Source organism: Talpa occidentalis, unplaced genomic scaffold (genome assembly GCF_014898055.3).
Source record: "Talpa occidentalis isolate TD23 unplaced genomic scaffold, MPIMG_talOcc4v2.1, whole genome shotgun sequence".
In the NCBI taxonomy this organism is placed as follows: domain Eukaryota; kingdom Metazoa; phylum Chordata; class Mammalia; order Eulipotyphla; family Talpidae; genus Talpa; species Talpa occidentalis.
The window spans coordinates 85,254,421-85,270,177 of record NW_026555331.1 but is presented as its reverse complement, the minus strand read 5'-3'; the positions used below and the strand labels follow the sequence as shown (position 1 = coordinate 85,270,177).

The following is a 15,757-nucleotide window of genomic DNA, read 5'->3' as shown; positions in this document are numbered from 1 at the left end:
ACATCCTCACCAGCCTTGCCAGGAGGGCCAGCTGGACCACGAGAACCGGCAGGGCCCTAAGAAAATGGGAGATCCATCATGTTGTTAGGTTTATATTCATAAACTTCTTGAAAAATAAATTTATCAAAATGGGGGAAATAAACTCACAGTTTGGCCAGGTTCACCAGGCTCACCAGCAGGTCCTTGGAAACCTTGAGGACCCTGAAAGAAAACAATACGTCATATTCCAAGCCTTTATTTAATTCTCAATCTTTTTACATAAGAGAGATTGTAAGCTTCTAGTACTTACAGGGGCTCCAGATGCACCAGGAGGGCCTCTGGGTCCCATCAAACCCTATAAAGAGGACAGATATATAGTTAGCACTGGTAAATTCTCATGGCCTTGGTTTAGCTCAAATAGGACAGGCTTGTAAGTACTATAGATATTTTTGTGACAGACAGACAGAATTTTCCTGATTTTTACTTCAAAGATTTTGTTCCTCCCAAGGAATCATTTTTTTAATTTTTTTTATTATTTTATATATTTTTTACATCATTTTTCATTTTTGCACAATGTGCATTTTCATCTTGGTTATATTCCCCATACAATTCCCACCCCCCCTAATTTTGACCCTAATCCCTCCTCCGCTCCCCACCCTCTCCCATAGTGTGTCTCTGGTTTATAGTTGCTTGTTGATTTTGATTTTTACTTTATTATAATTAGTCTTTTTCCTGGTCCCTTATTTAGGTTTTCTAAATTCCTGCTACGAGTGATTTAAGGACCCAACTTTCTTCCACTATTTTTTTTTTTTGCCTTTGCTTTCATCTTCTCTCCTAATCAAATTAGCAGAACTCAATGAGAAATGTATGGGTAACTTCAGGTTTCTTCAAGTTGTGTACAACTGTGCACATTGAGATTGTTATAATGCAACGAGCCAAATCAATCTTTGCACTGTTCAGAATATGCAACTGTCTTCCATGCAGCTGATGAAGCATTTCCATTTGGATTCCTTGATCATATGTCATCACCCCATGTCATACGTAGCTAAGAAATTGATATTTTTATTGCCACCAGGGGCATAAATGAAAAAGAATCAAAAGTCCTTCTTAATGAGTAGAGGGAGGTTTGCTATCATCTTATAGCTCCTGGAAGGGCTGTTGGTGACTGATGAAAATGTCAAGCAAAAGTGAATATAATGAGGGGTGAGAGAAAAATAAAATATTGAAACAGTCTACTGGTAGAGTCCATTATATGGCATTATTATTGAGAATGTGGCTCAAACGACAGAAGATTGTTCTTCATTCTGCAGCACATGAGTATAGTAAAACAGGGTTACTAGTTTGTGAGTTAAATGTACACTCTTGATTCCCTTTTCATAATCAATGCTTGTGCACATTGTTTTCTAGGGGCCCGTTCCTCTAATGTTGAAAATATGGCAGAGATAAGACTTGAGTAATTTGTTCATGACACATCAACCATGAAGATGCTGCAGTTAAGCCTGTCCCATTGTATTAATGCTTAAAGTGAAATAATATGGATTTTATTAAAAAGCACATCATCTTAATTATAAGAATTATTTATTGGTTTTAGAAATTGCTTTGACATTAAAAGAAACTGTCACTTTTCAATCAAGATAATTTTTTTTAGGTATACATTAAAAATAATTTTCTTTGACACCATGAATTCTTAATTATATTTATTTCTTTTTCCATGTATTTGCAACAATTTCATTTACATAAAAGGTAGTCTATTTTGTGGATGCTGTGAGGCAGATGATGATTATTCATTAATTCAGAGAAGAACCCTGTGGGGTTTTATAGTTATTGATTTTCTAACATGGAAAATTATTTAAATACTTTATGGCCGCCTATTTGCAAAACACATGTCCGTTGGTCTCTGTGAATGTGTGTGAATATGCAAGCTTAAGTTCTATTTCATTGATATTTAGAAGTAAAACATTCTGTTTTATGCATCCTAGAGAGATATTCCAAAGTCAGGGGAATGTGAAATCCATATTAATTTTCCTGGCTTATGTAAGCTTTTTTTATTAGAGCTTTGCTCTCGCTGTCCTATTCTTCTTGAGATATAGGTACTGCTTTAAAACTAACTAATGTCCTGCATTAGCTGAAACGGCTAATTTCAAATAGCCAATATAAACAAAGCCGAAAGAAAATCTCTACTTCTTCATTTCAGATATGAATGTTTTAAATTACTAGAAAAACTCAGGAAATTGGAAATCATCGATTAAAGGCACATTACTTCTCAAGTGAAAGTTTTAATTTACAGAAAATATTATCTCGCCCTTATAGTGAATTAGCTTATTTGCAGACCATTAGCTCCATCAGAACATCTTCTTTAGAAGATAGAGCACTAAATGCATCGTCCAGGTAAATTTTATATTTTAAAGACCACGTTAACTTTGGGTAGATAAATACCTTTGTTTGGAAACAATTAATTAAAATATTTTAATTATCGCTGTGTGGGTATTAAATTCTGCAGTGTTTAATCAACTTAATGTTCTTACTTCCAAAAATTTTCCCTCTTTTACATTCATATGAGTATATATTTTGCATGTTTATGTCAATATTTTTTCCCCTAACACATCTCACCAGGCTTGATAGAAGGTTCATTTGTTAAAGATAGTCTATCATCATCATAATCACATAAAAAACATTTTCTAAATGTTACTCAAATTACAAACATGTTGCTGAATATTTGGGCTGAGTGATATCAATGCTAAATTTTATTCATTCTCTTCTAAAATTATTTATAATTAATAGACTAAAATGAAAATATTTACCAAAATGGATAAAGAGAAACATCTCTTATACTGTTAACCCCTGAGGAAGGGTCAGAATGTGCCACAATCACTGCTATATTCCCAGTGCATAATACAGCTTGAGGCTCAATGAAGGCATCAGATATACTTATTTGTTGACTAAATTAATGTTTCATTCAAAAACTGGATACATGAGCCATGACATGACATCCATTATCAGATATATTGCCTGGTAGGGAGACCCAGTTTTATCATAACCACACATAAACACTTAGAAAAGAGCTTAAATTTTTTAGTTGTAAAGTAAATAGGCTGGATGAGAAGTTGTTGATCCTTTCCAGCAAGTTTATAGAACTTTATTCTATATCTCTCAGGGTTGCTTAAAATTCTAAGCAATATTAAAGGATGTAACAATTAGAGTGGTTACCCTCCTTCATTAAACTGATTTACCTAAGTATAACTACTGTGTTGAGAGTTTATTTCTTGGACATACATATCTGCCCTGTCTGAAGGAGGCAGGTTTGCAGAGAAAATGGAACCAGCAAATGCAGGCTTTGATTTTAATAAATTTGAATATGAAAAGAGCTGCTGCTTTTGTCTGATATAAGCATTGTTACCTTCCATAGTCAAATGGCAATGTGAAATTTAACATTAGATACATTCTCTATTCTTATATTGAGATAAGAATAAGATAAAAAGATAAAAAGATACAAGCATACCATTGGTCCAGGGCCAAGTCCAACTCCTTTTCCATCATACTGAGCAGCAAAGTTCTAGGGGGGAAAACATATGTTTTATGTTTATTTATAATAATTACCAGCCATTTAGTTCATTTGCTCATTCTACTTGCTTATTTATTTTTTTTTTAATTTAAAGTTATTTTTTAAATATTTATTTGCGTACAAGAACTGGGTTACAGGCCAGAGATGTGGGGGTGTGTGTGAGAGGATTCACCAGAGACAGAGTGGGGAACAGAACAGCAGAATGATGGAAATACACTGCTATGGGGAGCAGCGGGTGAGACAGGAGAGGTCTGCTGCACCATGTGGGAGCTCCTGGCCTGGGATTGAACTCGTGCTGCAGTGGCTGCGGGTTGCTTCATAGTGCTGTGTCTTAACCCCTTGTGCCACCAGGGAGGCCCCATTCTACTTAAAATAAAAGGGAGCACTATTTTAAAAATAGCTATTAGTTTAGGAATCTATATTGAACTAAACTCCTAAAAAGTAAGGACAAATAAAAGTTTAAAATTTAGTTCACAACCAGTTTGAAGTGGAGAGTTGCCCTCCTTTATGGTTCTAAACCTCTCCTGCCCCATCTCCACCCCTACCTCTATGCCGAGGAAGGACATCGTTCTAGACTTTAAAAGTCACTGTGGACTCCTGATAAATTAAGCAGAGACCAAGAGGATAACATTGCATTTCCACCTTTTGCCCCTCTTCTCCAGAACCAAACAAAATGACTCAGAGACCTTTCTCTTGCTGGAGTTTCAAGGAGGATATAAAGAGTTTTCAAGTTTAGAGCAAAATTAAATTAAAATGCCCCTTGGAAGATTAAACTTTTTAAAAATAGTTCACAGTAATAACTCTACTGTTAAAGATCTTTCTTATAGTGGTAGATCTATTAAAGAAGGTGCTTTTCAATGCACTCAGTAGATAAGCAATCATAATAAGATCTTTGGGGGAAAAAGGTCTTATTTTACTGGCATACAGTTGGATATTAGAATTAGGCTTCTGATTCATAGTGCTAACCAATTAAGCAAATATGTTTTCCTTCCTGCAGTGAGGCCATTTGGCACTCATACCATTGTTAAAGACATAAAGCTAAAAGAAGATATTAATGAAAAAGGGAAATGTACTTTTCTCAAATTAGTTTCAAGCAAATTAAACCTAAAACTGCTTTGTATGTTGGTTCAGCAGACTTCAAGCCAAGGAGAATAAAAAGAGTAGGATGTTTGCAAAATTGCTTAAGATCAGGGATTTCACTTATAATTCAGTCTAATCAAACTCTTTAATAATGCAACACCTCTTATTTGTGCTCTATTGATAAAAGATATTAAATCCCCAAATTAAATAATGGTCATGAGGGCTGCAGCTACCTTTACTGAACACAAAGGCCAGTTCTGTAATTGACAAGGACTCACAATGAAAATGGGAAAAGCAGAATTTTGAATGAAGAAACCAAAAAAATGAAATAAAATATACCAATTTTCAAATAGCAGACTCTTCTTAACTACTAATAATAAATTCCACAATAAGTCTTCTTCCAATTGAGGTATAAGAAACTAAATTTAGCTAAAAGTTACAATACTTGAGACACCTTACCCCACCGAGACCTGGGGGGCCAGGGGGACCTGGTGGACCAGGAGGGCCTGGGATTCCATCATCACCATCTTTGCCTGGTGGGCCTGGGGGACCCTGTTATGCAAAAAGTCAACAGTCAGTGTTAGTCAGAACCAGAGACATCTCTACGTGGAAAGGGAGACTTAGGAAAACGTGGTCAAACCAGTTAAACCTTTCAGTGTGACACAAGTGGTATTGAAATTGAACTTGGCATATTTGTCGCTGGTTGACATTTACTTATGATATAGGTCTACTTGAGAATGAGCTTTAGTAACAGGTTATGAAGACACAGGACAAGGTAGTTTTCCTAGAAGACTATCTCAGTCATTGAATGTTAATTCCTAATGGAACTCCACTATTCAAAGATCAAAATTTTAGCTAAAATTTATGATTCTATAAATTTCATATCATTAGCAATGAAGAGGGATATATACATACATATATAGATAGATATTTCCTATCATTAGCTATTTATGTTGCCAAAATAATTTACTAATAGATTGCTCAAGTAAAATACATTAAGTCTACAGTACCTGGTAGATGTAAGATACAGGTATTTATACATTGATGAAAGTACCATATGATGCAAAATCATGCAGTTAGAAAATACTCAAATAAGAATAGCAGAGAGATCTAAGACTACCATGAAAAATGTAAGTCTAACTAGCACATTTTTTAATTTAGAAAGAAACATGATGACTGTTATTTCACTGTTATTCCCAGGTAACCTAAGAGATCTTACTTGAAAAGCAAACAAAACTTGTTGAAAAGAGGAATACGTAGTGTTACATAGATCCATTTCCATTATGCGTATACTAGACAGGTCAACTAAACACAAAGAAAGATGGGCTATGCAAAGAATATGGTTATCTGTAATAGTTCTGCTTTTTTAAAGAATAAAGAATAAGAATATTGATTATATATAATAATGCTCATTTGTCTCTTTAGGGCATTATCTGTTTAAAAGGTGGTGCAATTATCTGGATGCATATTCTTATAAATTGTCAGTGTCTCATAGTTTCTAATATGTAGCTATTCAAATATGAGCCAAAGAAGCCTCTCAATAGTTCAAAAATTACATACCCTTTCTCCGCGTGGTCCTCTATCTCCGGTTGGACCCTACAAGGAAGATGCAAACAGCATAATAGCAAATGTCTAAGCAATTTCCAGCAAATGAGCAAAGCATTCTTGATAATAATTGTTGATAAGACTGATATGACCACAATGTAAAGATAGTAGCTGTAAATGGCACAATGCAGGAGATAAAAGTGTATTTTAAAATTATAATTACATGTGTTTTTTTTTTTAATTGGGAAATTGGAGGCTCTATCTCCAGTCATTATATCAATATTAGTACTATTTTCAGAAAGATGATTTCTGCAGACAAAATTACCATTTTGTTACATCATTAACAGCATATTTATATAGTCAGAGTCCTTTAAAATAAACTTTCATTTACTACACATAATTAACATAATATTCGTTCCATCTTGAGAATAAAAACAACTTTTTTTCTTTAGAATGTAAATCATCATCTTGTATAATGTAAGTATAATGAGAGATAATTTCTGGAAGATAATAAAGCCTTGAAATCTTAAACATCAAAGCCACTTATTATGGCTTAACCAATACATATTCATGTGAGCAAAATGTTGAAAATTATTTTCCTTCTATAATCTACTATAAATTTAAGTTATCTCTAATCTATAATCTTTAAGTTATCTCTATAAGTTATCTCTAATCATGTCAGATACTATAGAAAAGTACTCAACTCTTACCTTCCTTGCAGTTACCTAGAAAAGAATAAGCAAAAGATTATTATGATGAAATTGTATATACATACATATATATGTATGTATGCACATATAAATGTATTATTTTAAATGGTTCCCAATTCAGTGTGATACACATTAGTATACAATAGAATGCATTACATTGCACTTTACTATATACTAATATTTCAAAATACAATTAGAATTTTACCAATGTATTAAATAGGTATAATCAAAATATATACTTATCTGTAATTATGACTCAGATTCAATTCATTATCTAAGAATTTGCTCATAATACCCTTGCAAGTGATTCCAAGAGAGACATGATTGTCTAGAACTGCGCAGTTGGCTTTGTGGGTACATAGTAGCTGATACTAAAACCAAATTTTATTTACTCTATTTCTTATGGGTATTCCTTCTAATGAGGGCAGTCTTTAGTTAGTAGTCCTGCCCCATTTCGGAAATTGGGGGTGGATACTTTCTAAGGCAGCCAGAAAGGTTTTGACTATCATAACTCTTGGTTTTCTTGGGAATTCAGGCTGGACAATACCAAAGTGGTCTCTTTTCTCTTCCCCAGAGAAGATATTACTGTGGCCAAGGAAATAAAAATGTAAAAAAAAATTCTGAAAATAATTTTACTCACCTCTTGTAAAGCTGTAGAAGGATGGGAAAAGTGGGAAATAATTATTAGTATACTTTTCTTAATAGCAGTGATTAACAAATAAATTTTTTAATAGAATTGACTTACCTATTTAGCAAATCAATTGTATTTTTATTAAGAATATTCTGACTTGGAAATTACACAGGTCAAAAGTATGGCAGGGATCAGCAGGGTGATTTGCTTGCAAGATTAATATGTAAATATATTTTGAAATTAAATTGTTAATTATTTACTATTTCATAAATATTGTGAAATATTAATGTGTCTGAAGGATACTTCTAATGCCTAGTAATTAAGCTGATAAATTGCACAGGTGGATGCTGAATGTGAGCAAGACCAGTAGATTGATGAGGAAATAATGTATGGTTGAGGTCATTTTTGATACTTAGAAGTCTACAAAGGGAAAAATTAGAAATGTATGTTACCTAAAATAGATCTTATTTTTTATAAAACATTAAAGTTACCTAGTACTTCACTGAGTTTGTATTATTCTTAATGTCTGTTTTCTAAAGGACACATTTCAAAAGAACATAATTTGCAAATTAATCACCATGAAATGGATTCATTTGGACATTTGAAATTTTGCTTTAAATTGTTCACATAAATTAGGTAAGGTCATTTTACCGATATATATCACTTTTGTCCCTGAGGAGGAATTGCTCTTTATCAATGGAAAAATTGTGGATTAAAGATCTTGAAAAATAATGGGAAAAATATACTAAAGAAATATCCTTCCTCCCTTTGCCATAATTGCTGTCAGTTCTTAAAGGATGAATTCCTCTCCTACGGTATAAAAATTACAGGTTAACACAGGATATAAGTGTGGCCAAGCTGGCAACAAGGTGAATCACCGCCTCCCCACTCCCCCAAATTGCTTTAATTAGGTGGCCAAGAAGTGTGTCATTTGGAGTGAGAACATCTGTTGCAACAGTCACAATTCAGGAGTGTGGACCACATCCAGGACTCACATTTAAGGGCAATTTATGAGAATTACTTTTAAATTAGGAAAATGATATGTTTACTTCATTGTGTCCATCAGTAGGAAGAATAATTATGCCTGGACTTGATTAGCTGAAGTCCTTATGATTTTGGAAATTTGCCTTTTAATTACTCAGACTGAGCCATTTTGAAGAATGGGTATTTGGTAACTTTTATTGCAGACCATGTTTGGCTGTTGATTGGAAAGTGAGTCGCCTTTTATTCTTTCAAACATCCATGCTTTCTTTAGGAGCCAATTCTTGCCTTCCATCCTCCTATCTCATTAAAAAAAATGAACCTGGCTATGCAAATTTGTTCAAAAAATTAGCATTAGACATCCACAATGTATATACTGAAAGTGGATGAATGAAGAAAAACACACACAGAAAAGCACCTGTCATGATGCAATGGACACATGGCATGTGGGTGGAGCGAATAGTTTGGAGTATGGGTGTGGCCAAACAACTCTCATACCCACCAAGTCAGTATCTTTGTCTGGTAATTAGACAACCTTCTTAAAGACAAAAACAGGATGAGTCTCTTCATTTTATCTTGACATGAAAGTATGGCCTCAAAAACTACAACTGAAAAGTGGCCTTAAGAGTCCCTCCATCCCCAATTTAGAAAAGGCCCACTTTTACTGGCTCAAGCTTACAGGATAAATTAGAGGCAAAGTCATGAGGAAGACCCTAGTCGCTTAAGTCCCATCTCACTGTCGATATTTCCCCGCTTGCTGTGTTTAGAATGTCTGATGGTCACTGGGAATATTGTGAGGCGGTAACTCTAAGCCCCCACAAAAGGCAGAGCAGCTTATTGTTAAATGATACCATTTCCATGAATAGATAATGAACTGAGAAGCCACTTTTATTTTTCAGAATGTATCCATTTCAAGCAGTCTCCATTTTCCTTCCCAAGATACAGTGACTACTTATGGCGAATGGCTTTAATCAGACATGCAGCTCGCTCTATATGAACTTGTAGGTCATCTTTTAGCCTTAAGGCCTGGTCCTCTGTGCTTCCATTGTCCCCCCTGCAGAGGGCGCCTTATAGTCATCAGCATTATCCAGACAAGTCCAACTACGCCCAGAAGAGAAAATCTCGCAGGGGTGAGTTTTGCATGACTATCTTAAGGGGTTTTCTAAAGTAGGCCTCACGTTTTACAAGGTAGGCTCCCGCGCAGTTATGAGGCCTGTGACGTGTATACCTTTTACCTCCTCCATCACGACAGTTGTTTATAACTTATCTTCGGGAAAAGACTGAGGTTCCCTTTGATCTCACCCCAGCTTCCAGATCGATTGAACAGTCTCACTCGGAGTCAAGAGAAAAGTTTCCTAACTCTTGGCGAGAGCTGAGCCTTTTATGTTTTCATTTCCAAAGTAATTTTCATGTTTCTTATCAACACCAGCCTTTTTCCACAGGCCAGGGAGCATTCCCTCCACACTGCACTTAGAACTTAGGTTTAGTTTTTCCTCTTTCAGACCAGGGTGCCCAACCTCTAGCCTCTCTCCCCGCCTGCCCCGAACAAGCTGAAGGCACTTACATTGGCATGTTGCTAGGCACGAAGTTACTGCAAGCAGCAACAAAGTCCGCGTATCCACAAAGCTGAGCATGTCTACCACTTAGACATGCAGACTCCTTGTGTCGCAGAGCCCCTGGGGTACCGGCGGCGGTATCACCTGGCGGGCGCAGGCATGCAGTCGCGGCCAGCACCTCCAACTTAGCCGAAACCTCCTGCTGCCTTGGTGCTAAAATAATAAAGCCCGGATCTGCCCTATTTATACGGCCAAAGTTTCCCTGGCCCGAGGGTGCCTCCAAAAGCGCCTCCACCAATGGGAGGGCTGGGACGGGGGGCCCGGGCGGCCACAGCTGGGAGGAGACTGCGGGGGCGCAGAGGAGGGAGCAGAGGGGGGAGGGACGTGGCCACGAAGCTGGCTTCTTAAATTGGTTCCATTCTTTTTGAGGACGTGGACACTTTTGAGGCTTTCGAGGGGGAAACTCTGACTCGCTGTCTGCATACCTCCGCCCTCCCCATCACCCCGCCCTCCCTGCCCGTTCCAAGTTTGGAAACACTTTTGGACACGTCGGAGCGCTCTGCAGATACAGACAGGGGCCGTGTGCAGCTGGAGAGGGGACGGGAGCGCCCGGGCAGCTGGAGAGGGGACGGGAGCTCGGAGATCAAAGCGGGAGCTGTCCAGCCCTGCCTCACCTGGTGCCCCGCGGGCCACCCGCAGGTGGACAGGGCTGGGGGCGGGAGGGCGCGAAGAGGGCAGGGGAACGGGGAGCGGGGAGTGCAGACCAGACAACGTGGCGCAACCCTCCACCCATCCCCACTCCTTTCAGCACGCCCCTTCCAGCCCCCGTCCAGCTTTTTTCCAGCGATGGGACGTGTGAGCCTACTTTTTTTCTGCAGTAACTAACTCTCTTTTGCTCTTCTGGCTCGGGGAGAGGTTGAGAGGAGGGTTCTTTCTTAGAGGGTTGGGTCAGAGTCTGAGAACTGCTACTGCTGGGTGGGTGGGGTGGGCACAGGCCAAGGGCCCTGTGGCACCCAGGACCAAGGAAACTAAGCTCTGCGCACACCAGAGAGGAGATCAAGCCTTAGAAGTCCTTCTACCTCCTGGCTGCCCTAGGCAGAGGCTGAAAACCAAGACTGGGGCACTGGGTAGCCCTGCAAAATAGCTACAATTGATTTAAGGGGGACACCTCTCTTACACCGTCTCTCCTTTCTGAAAGGGCAGTGGAGAATCTGCTCCCTCCCTTCCACACGACCAATGCTCCTTACCCAATCCCCTTCCCTAGAGCCCTTGTTTGGATTCACCAGCTTCATCCTGAGTCTAGACTTAGAAAACCCTCCAAAGAGTCTCTTAATCCCACTTCATCTCACTGCTTATTCAATGACCCCACTCTTACATCTGTGCCCAACCACCTTACTGTGTTGGTCCTAGCTTTTCTCCACACTCTTTTCTTCTATAGGGGCTTCTAATTCAAGTTTGGAATACAGACTTCTCTGCTAACAACCCAAGCAGGCCCCCCATCCATGTGATGTTAACTCACCCCAACATCCAACTTCCTTTCCCCCATTCCACTCTTTGCTTCCCACTGGGAGAAGAGGAGCTGGGAGCTAACCCTGAGGCACTGTGGGTGAGAAGAGGTCCTGACATCTGTGGAATACTGTGTGCGGTCAACTACTGTGCATGGTCCTTATCCCAAACCCTCTTGAGATGTCATCCACATCCAGAGGAAAGGCCACCATCTCCGGCTATACCTCTGTTGGCCAGCACCCCCATGTAGTAGCCGTGCACTAGTTATGGTGCCACCCTCTTCCAAAGTCATCATGCACAGGGCATCTTTTGTCAATTTTGGCTCCAAAAAAAAACCCGAAACAAATGGGCTCTAGTTCCTCACTAATCTTTTTTCCTTCCTTATCCCCATCTCTTTGCTCTTTTTTTCTTCTGTACATTAGGGAAGATTTTCTGCCTAAGTTAACTCCACAGCAAGTGCTATAAACCAAAAGAACTGAATATTCTTAAATTGCTTGCTTCCTCTAAACTTAAAAGCAAACAAAAGCATCAACAAATAGGAGGAAAAAACCAAAACTATAATCAACTCTTCTTTCATTCTAATCAAGGACATAGACTTGGGAGGTAACTTTGGGAGTCTTTTTGAGATAACTTGGAGTGAAGGAATTTGAAAGGGTGTCTGGTCATGTCTAGGAGGGTGTTTCCAAGGAGGAATTTAAAGTTATATTTGATCCTTCATAAACTGTAGAACATTTTCTGGATGTGCAATTATAATTTCCCTTTCAGCATAAAAAATCTTCAGCTAGTTTTTGAGAATTAGCGAAATGTTAAGTTCAAACACATATTTATAAACTTACAGGAAAAACATCTCTGCAGAGTGAACTGATAACTTGAAAAGCATTCCTGGAAACTGATGCAAATACCAAATGCTGCCGCTCTGCTCACTCCCGCCCTGCTGATGTGGCAGAGTTTGAAGCAGGCAGTCTCAGCATTTGGTGGGAGGCCCCAAACTAGAGGAAACAATGCACATGAAGAAAACTGAAGGGGATTTTTTTTTCTTTTTAAAGTGGGAGGCAGATTCCAGTACCAGCATTTTTACACATTGTTTTGCTCCTCTGTCTTACTCATTGGGGGAAGAGAAATAATTGAATATTTGTGCTATAGGAGGGATTCTTTAATGCTTAATTTAGATCTCTGTTAAACAGTTTGTGCCTTCAATGAAGGAGATGCTTTTTGTGTGGGTGGGGTGGAGCTGGAAGAGAGCAGACCCAAAGTCTAAAGGGAGAGCCCTGGTGATGGCTGTGATGGTGTGTGAGTGTGTGTGTTTGTGTGTGTGTGTGTGTTGTGGGGGAAGGGGTAGCTTGCAGACTGAGTAGGAGGATAAAGGAGTAAGAGAGTAGAGTGGTGAGTGACACAGAGGTTGAGACCAGAGGAGAGAGAGAGAGGGAGAGCTCAAGGGAGGGAAGGAGGCAGAGGAAAAATAACTCCTACATTTTGCTGCTAGACTGATAATACTTGGGTTCCTATTCCTAAATCATTGTTGGAAAAAAAATCTCTTTAGTTCCCTGCAACCTACAAGGCAGACCATACCTCAAAGTATGTCAAGAGAATGGTTGAGATTCTGACTAAAAAAGGAATGTAGAACAGCTTGATAAGACCATGTTGTCTTAGACTTCTACTCCTTTTTTCTTTGATTAAAGTAAGCATCTGACTGACATCTCCTTTCAAACATTTATTGAGGATTCACTCTGTGGAAAGCACCAAAATACTACACCACCTCATTCTAGTTCTAATTCTAACTGAGTTGATTGTCAAACAACGGCTAAGAAGGTATTAACTGATAATTGAGTTGGTTGCTGAAATGGTTTGAGGACTGACTTCTCTCTGGGATATTTCTTTGGAAGGCTAGGAGATTCCTGCCTACATTGTATCAATTAGGTTATTCAGTTACTTCTGGTTATTTAAATGTGACCAGTTATATATTCACTCAAGAAATGTTTAGTATTGTGCCAGGCACTGTACTAGTTGATGGATACATAACTGTTCAAACAGAATAGCGCAGTTATTGCCTTCAGGAAATTAAAATCTATTGGAGGACAGAGAAGATTGCGGGGAGTACTGTGATGGTGTGCACAAGTTGCTCATGTGTTTACAGGAGGATTTGCGAAGGACACCCAATCCAGATTTAACTGAGTGGAATTAAGGAAGACTTCCTGGAGGGCCTCCTTTGGTGGCGCAGCAGTTGAGCGCTGGGCTGTGAGGCTGACGGGTGCCCACAGCCTCAGCAGCGCTGGTTTGTTCCCCCGCCATGAGGGTCCCACAAAAAAAAAAAAAGGAAGACTTCCTGGAGGTGCAACATATGCAAACCTTGAATATGAATGTGATTAAGAGGTTCAGCGGTTGAGTGCTGGGTTGTGAAGCTGCCCACAGCCTCTCAGCACCAGTTTGATCCCCGGCCGCTGGCGAGAGGGTCCCACATGGCACACAGACCTCTCCTGCCGCCCGCTGCTCCCCTCAGCAGTGTACTTCGTCATTCTGCCTGCTCTGCTCCCCGCTCTGGCTCTGGTGAATTCTCTCACCCTCCTGAGCTTCTGACTGTACTCAGTGCTTGTATAAATAAATAAATAAATACATAAATAAATAAATCTTAAAAAAAAAAAGACATGAAGGAGAGATCCAGGCACAGATTTTAGAAAATCTGGCACTTGTGAGGAATGGAAGCATTTCACCATGGTAGGCTGATGAAAAGGAGGAGACTAGAGAAAGGAGTTATAGATAAATTGGTGGGTTTAGCAGGAATCAGATCAAAAAGGACCTTTTAGGCTGTATTCTGGTGTTTGTCTTTTCTTAACTGTGCTATGGGGAAAGTTTAGATGATTTTAACTGGAGAAATCCTGTAATGAGAGAGAGAGCTCTTAAAATGATGACTTTGACTGCAGTATAGAGAAGTGATTAGAAGGGGAGCACTGCAGAGACAGAAACAAGGAAGGAGGCTGCACACTGACTCTGAAAGGAAATAATAGTGGCTTGAACTGGGGTGTGCAAGCACAGTTGGAGAGAAGTTGGTGGGACTGAAGTGGAATAAAATACTTTGGTTGTGGGGAGTGAGGAAGAGGGGGACTGGAGAGCATCACCAGGTTTCTGGCTGTAGCACCGGTTGCCTGGAGGAATCATCCATGTCCATTGAGCTGGGAACATCTGAGGAGGGAAAGGCTTTGACTGGACGAGGAGAAGATAAAGAGGTCTAATCTGGATCTGCTCAGTTTTGGGGGATTGTGGGCTATCCAAGTGGATAGCTCTAGATAATTAGACATTTACTTCACAAGTCCAAAATTAATACTTGGTGTAGATTTATGGAAAAGGGAGGAGTCAACTGAGACTGATATCACAGGAATGAATGAAATCCCTTAGGTTGTATGTGTGAATGAAAACAGACAATAAGAAAGCCTAGGATAAAATGCTGATGAAGTCCATCAAGTAAGCAGTGGACAGAAGAGGAAAACCATCTAGGTGACTATGAAGGAGCAGCCACATGGGATGGAGGAAAACCACAATGCTACATACATCACAAAAGGCAAAGGAGCAAGTTGTTTGGGGGTGGGGGAAGGAGAGCATAAATTTTTGGATGCTAAAAGATTCATGTTTTTTCTGAAAGGTCAAGTAAATGCTGAAGAGATCATACAAATTCGCAGTTTATAGATCACTGGTGACTTTGGTGAGGTTGGTTTTAAAGGAATAAACTCCATTTCATTGAGAAAAAGTGGAAGAGTCTGAGGTGAAGTAATAAGCACACCTAGTGGAATTTTAATTATAGGATTTTAATTATAGGAAGGAGCTGAGGTATAGTTTAAGGGTGGTGAGAGGAATAATAGGGAAGAGAAGTGTGCATGTATGAATAATAACATTTGAAGCAGATGTTTAATCTTAACACTAGGACCCATTTTAAAGCTTTCCATTGAAATGTTCTTCTCCTTCTTTACAGTTCCCATGTTATGCCCTTCTTACTAGCTTTCTAGTGTTGAAGCAGGGAGAACCTACATGCTTTCAGGGTTTTTTTTTTTTTTTTTTTAACTTGGTAGCGAATGATTTTTTTTTAAGGAGTTTCTTTGAAATGTGTACACAGAATCAATTTATCTCAGTACAAATTCCAGTTTAATTTGGAGGATTAATCTGGGATTCAGTGTCCCATTTTTGAAGTTTAGAAATATGAAAATAAACAGCCACTTTT

General features: G+C 38.9%; 1 protein-coding gene across 1 annotated transcript in view; it reads right to left on the bottom strand.

Moving 5' to 3' along the window:
• COL1A2 (collagen type I alpha 2 chain) overlaps positions 1-10,336 on the bottom strand; it is a 35,997-nt gene extending 25,661 nt beyond the window's left edge. Inside the window, exons 1-9 of the mRNA XM_037508037.2 lie at positions 10,053-10,336; positions 7,517-7,527; positions 6,877-6,891; positions 6,182-6,217; positions 5,081-5,173; positions 3,479-3,532; positions 290-334; positions 148-201; positions 3-56 (exon numbers count right to left, since the gene is read on the bottom strand). Of these exons, the coding sequence (XP_037363934.1) occupies positions 3-56; positions 148-201; positions 290-334; positions 3,479-3,532; positions 5,081-5,173; positions 6,182-6,217; positions 6,877-6,891; positions 7,517-7,527; positions 10,053-10,122 (432 nt within the window). The 5' untranslated portion in view covers positions 10,123-10,336. The remainder of the gene's footprint in view (positions 1-2; positions 57-147; positions 202-289; positions 335-3,478; positions 3,533-5,080; positions 5,174-6,181; positions 6,218-6,876; positions 6,892-7,516; positions 7,528-10,052) is intronic.
• Positions 10,337-15,757: the final 5,421 nt, after the last annotated feature.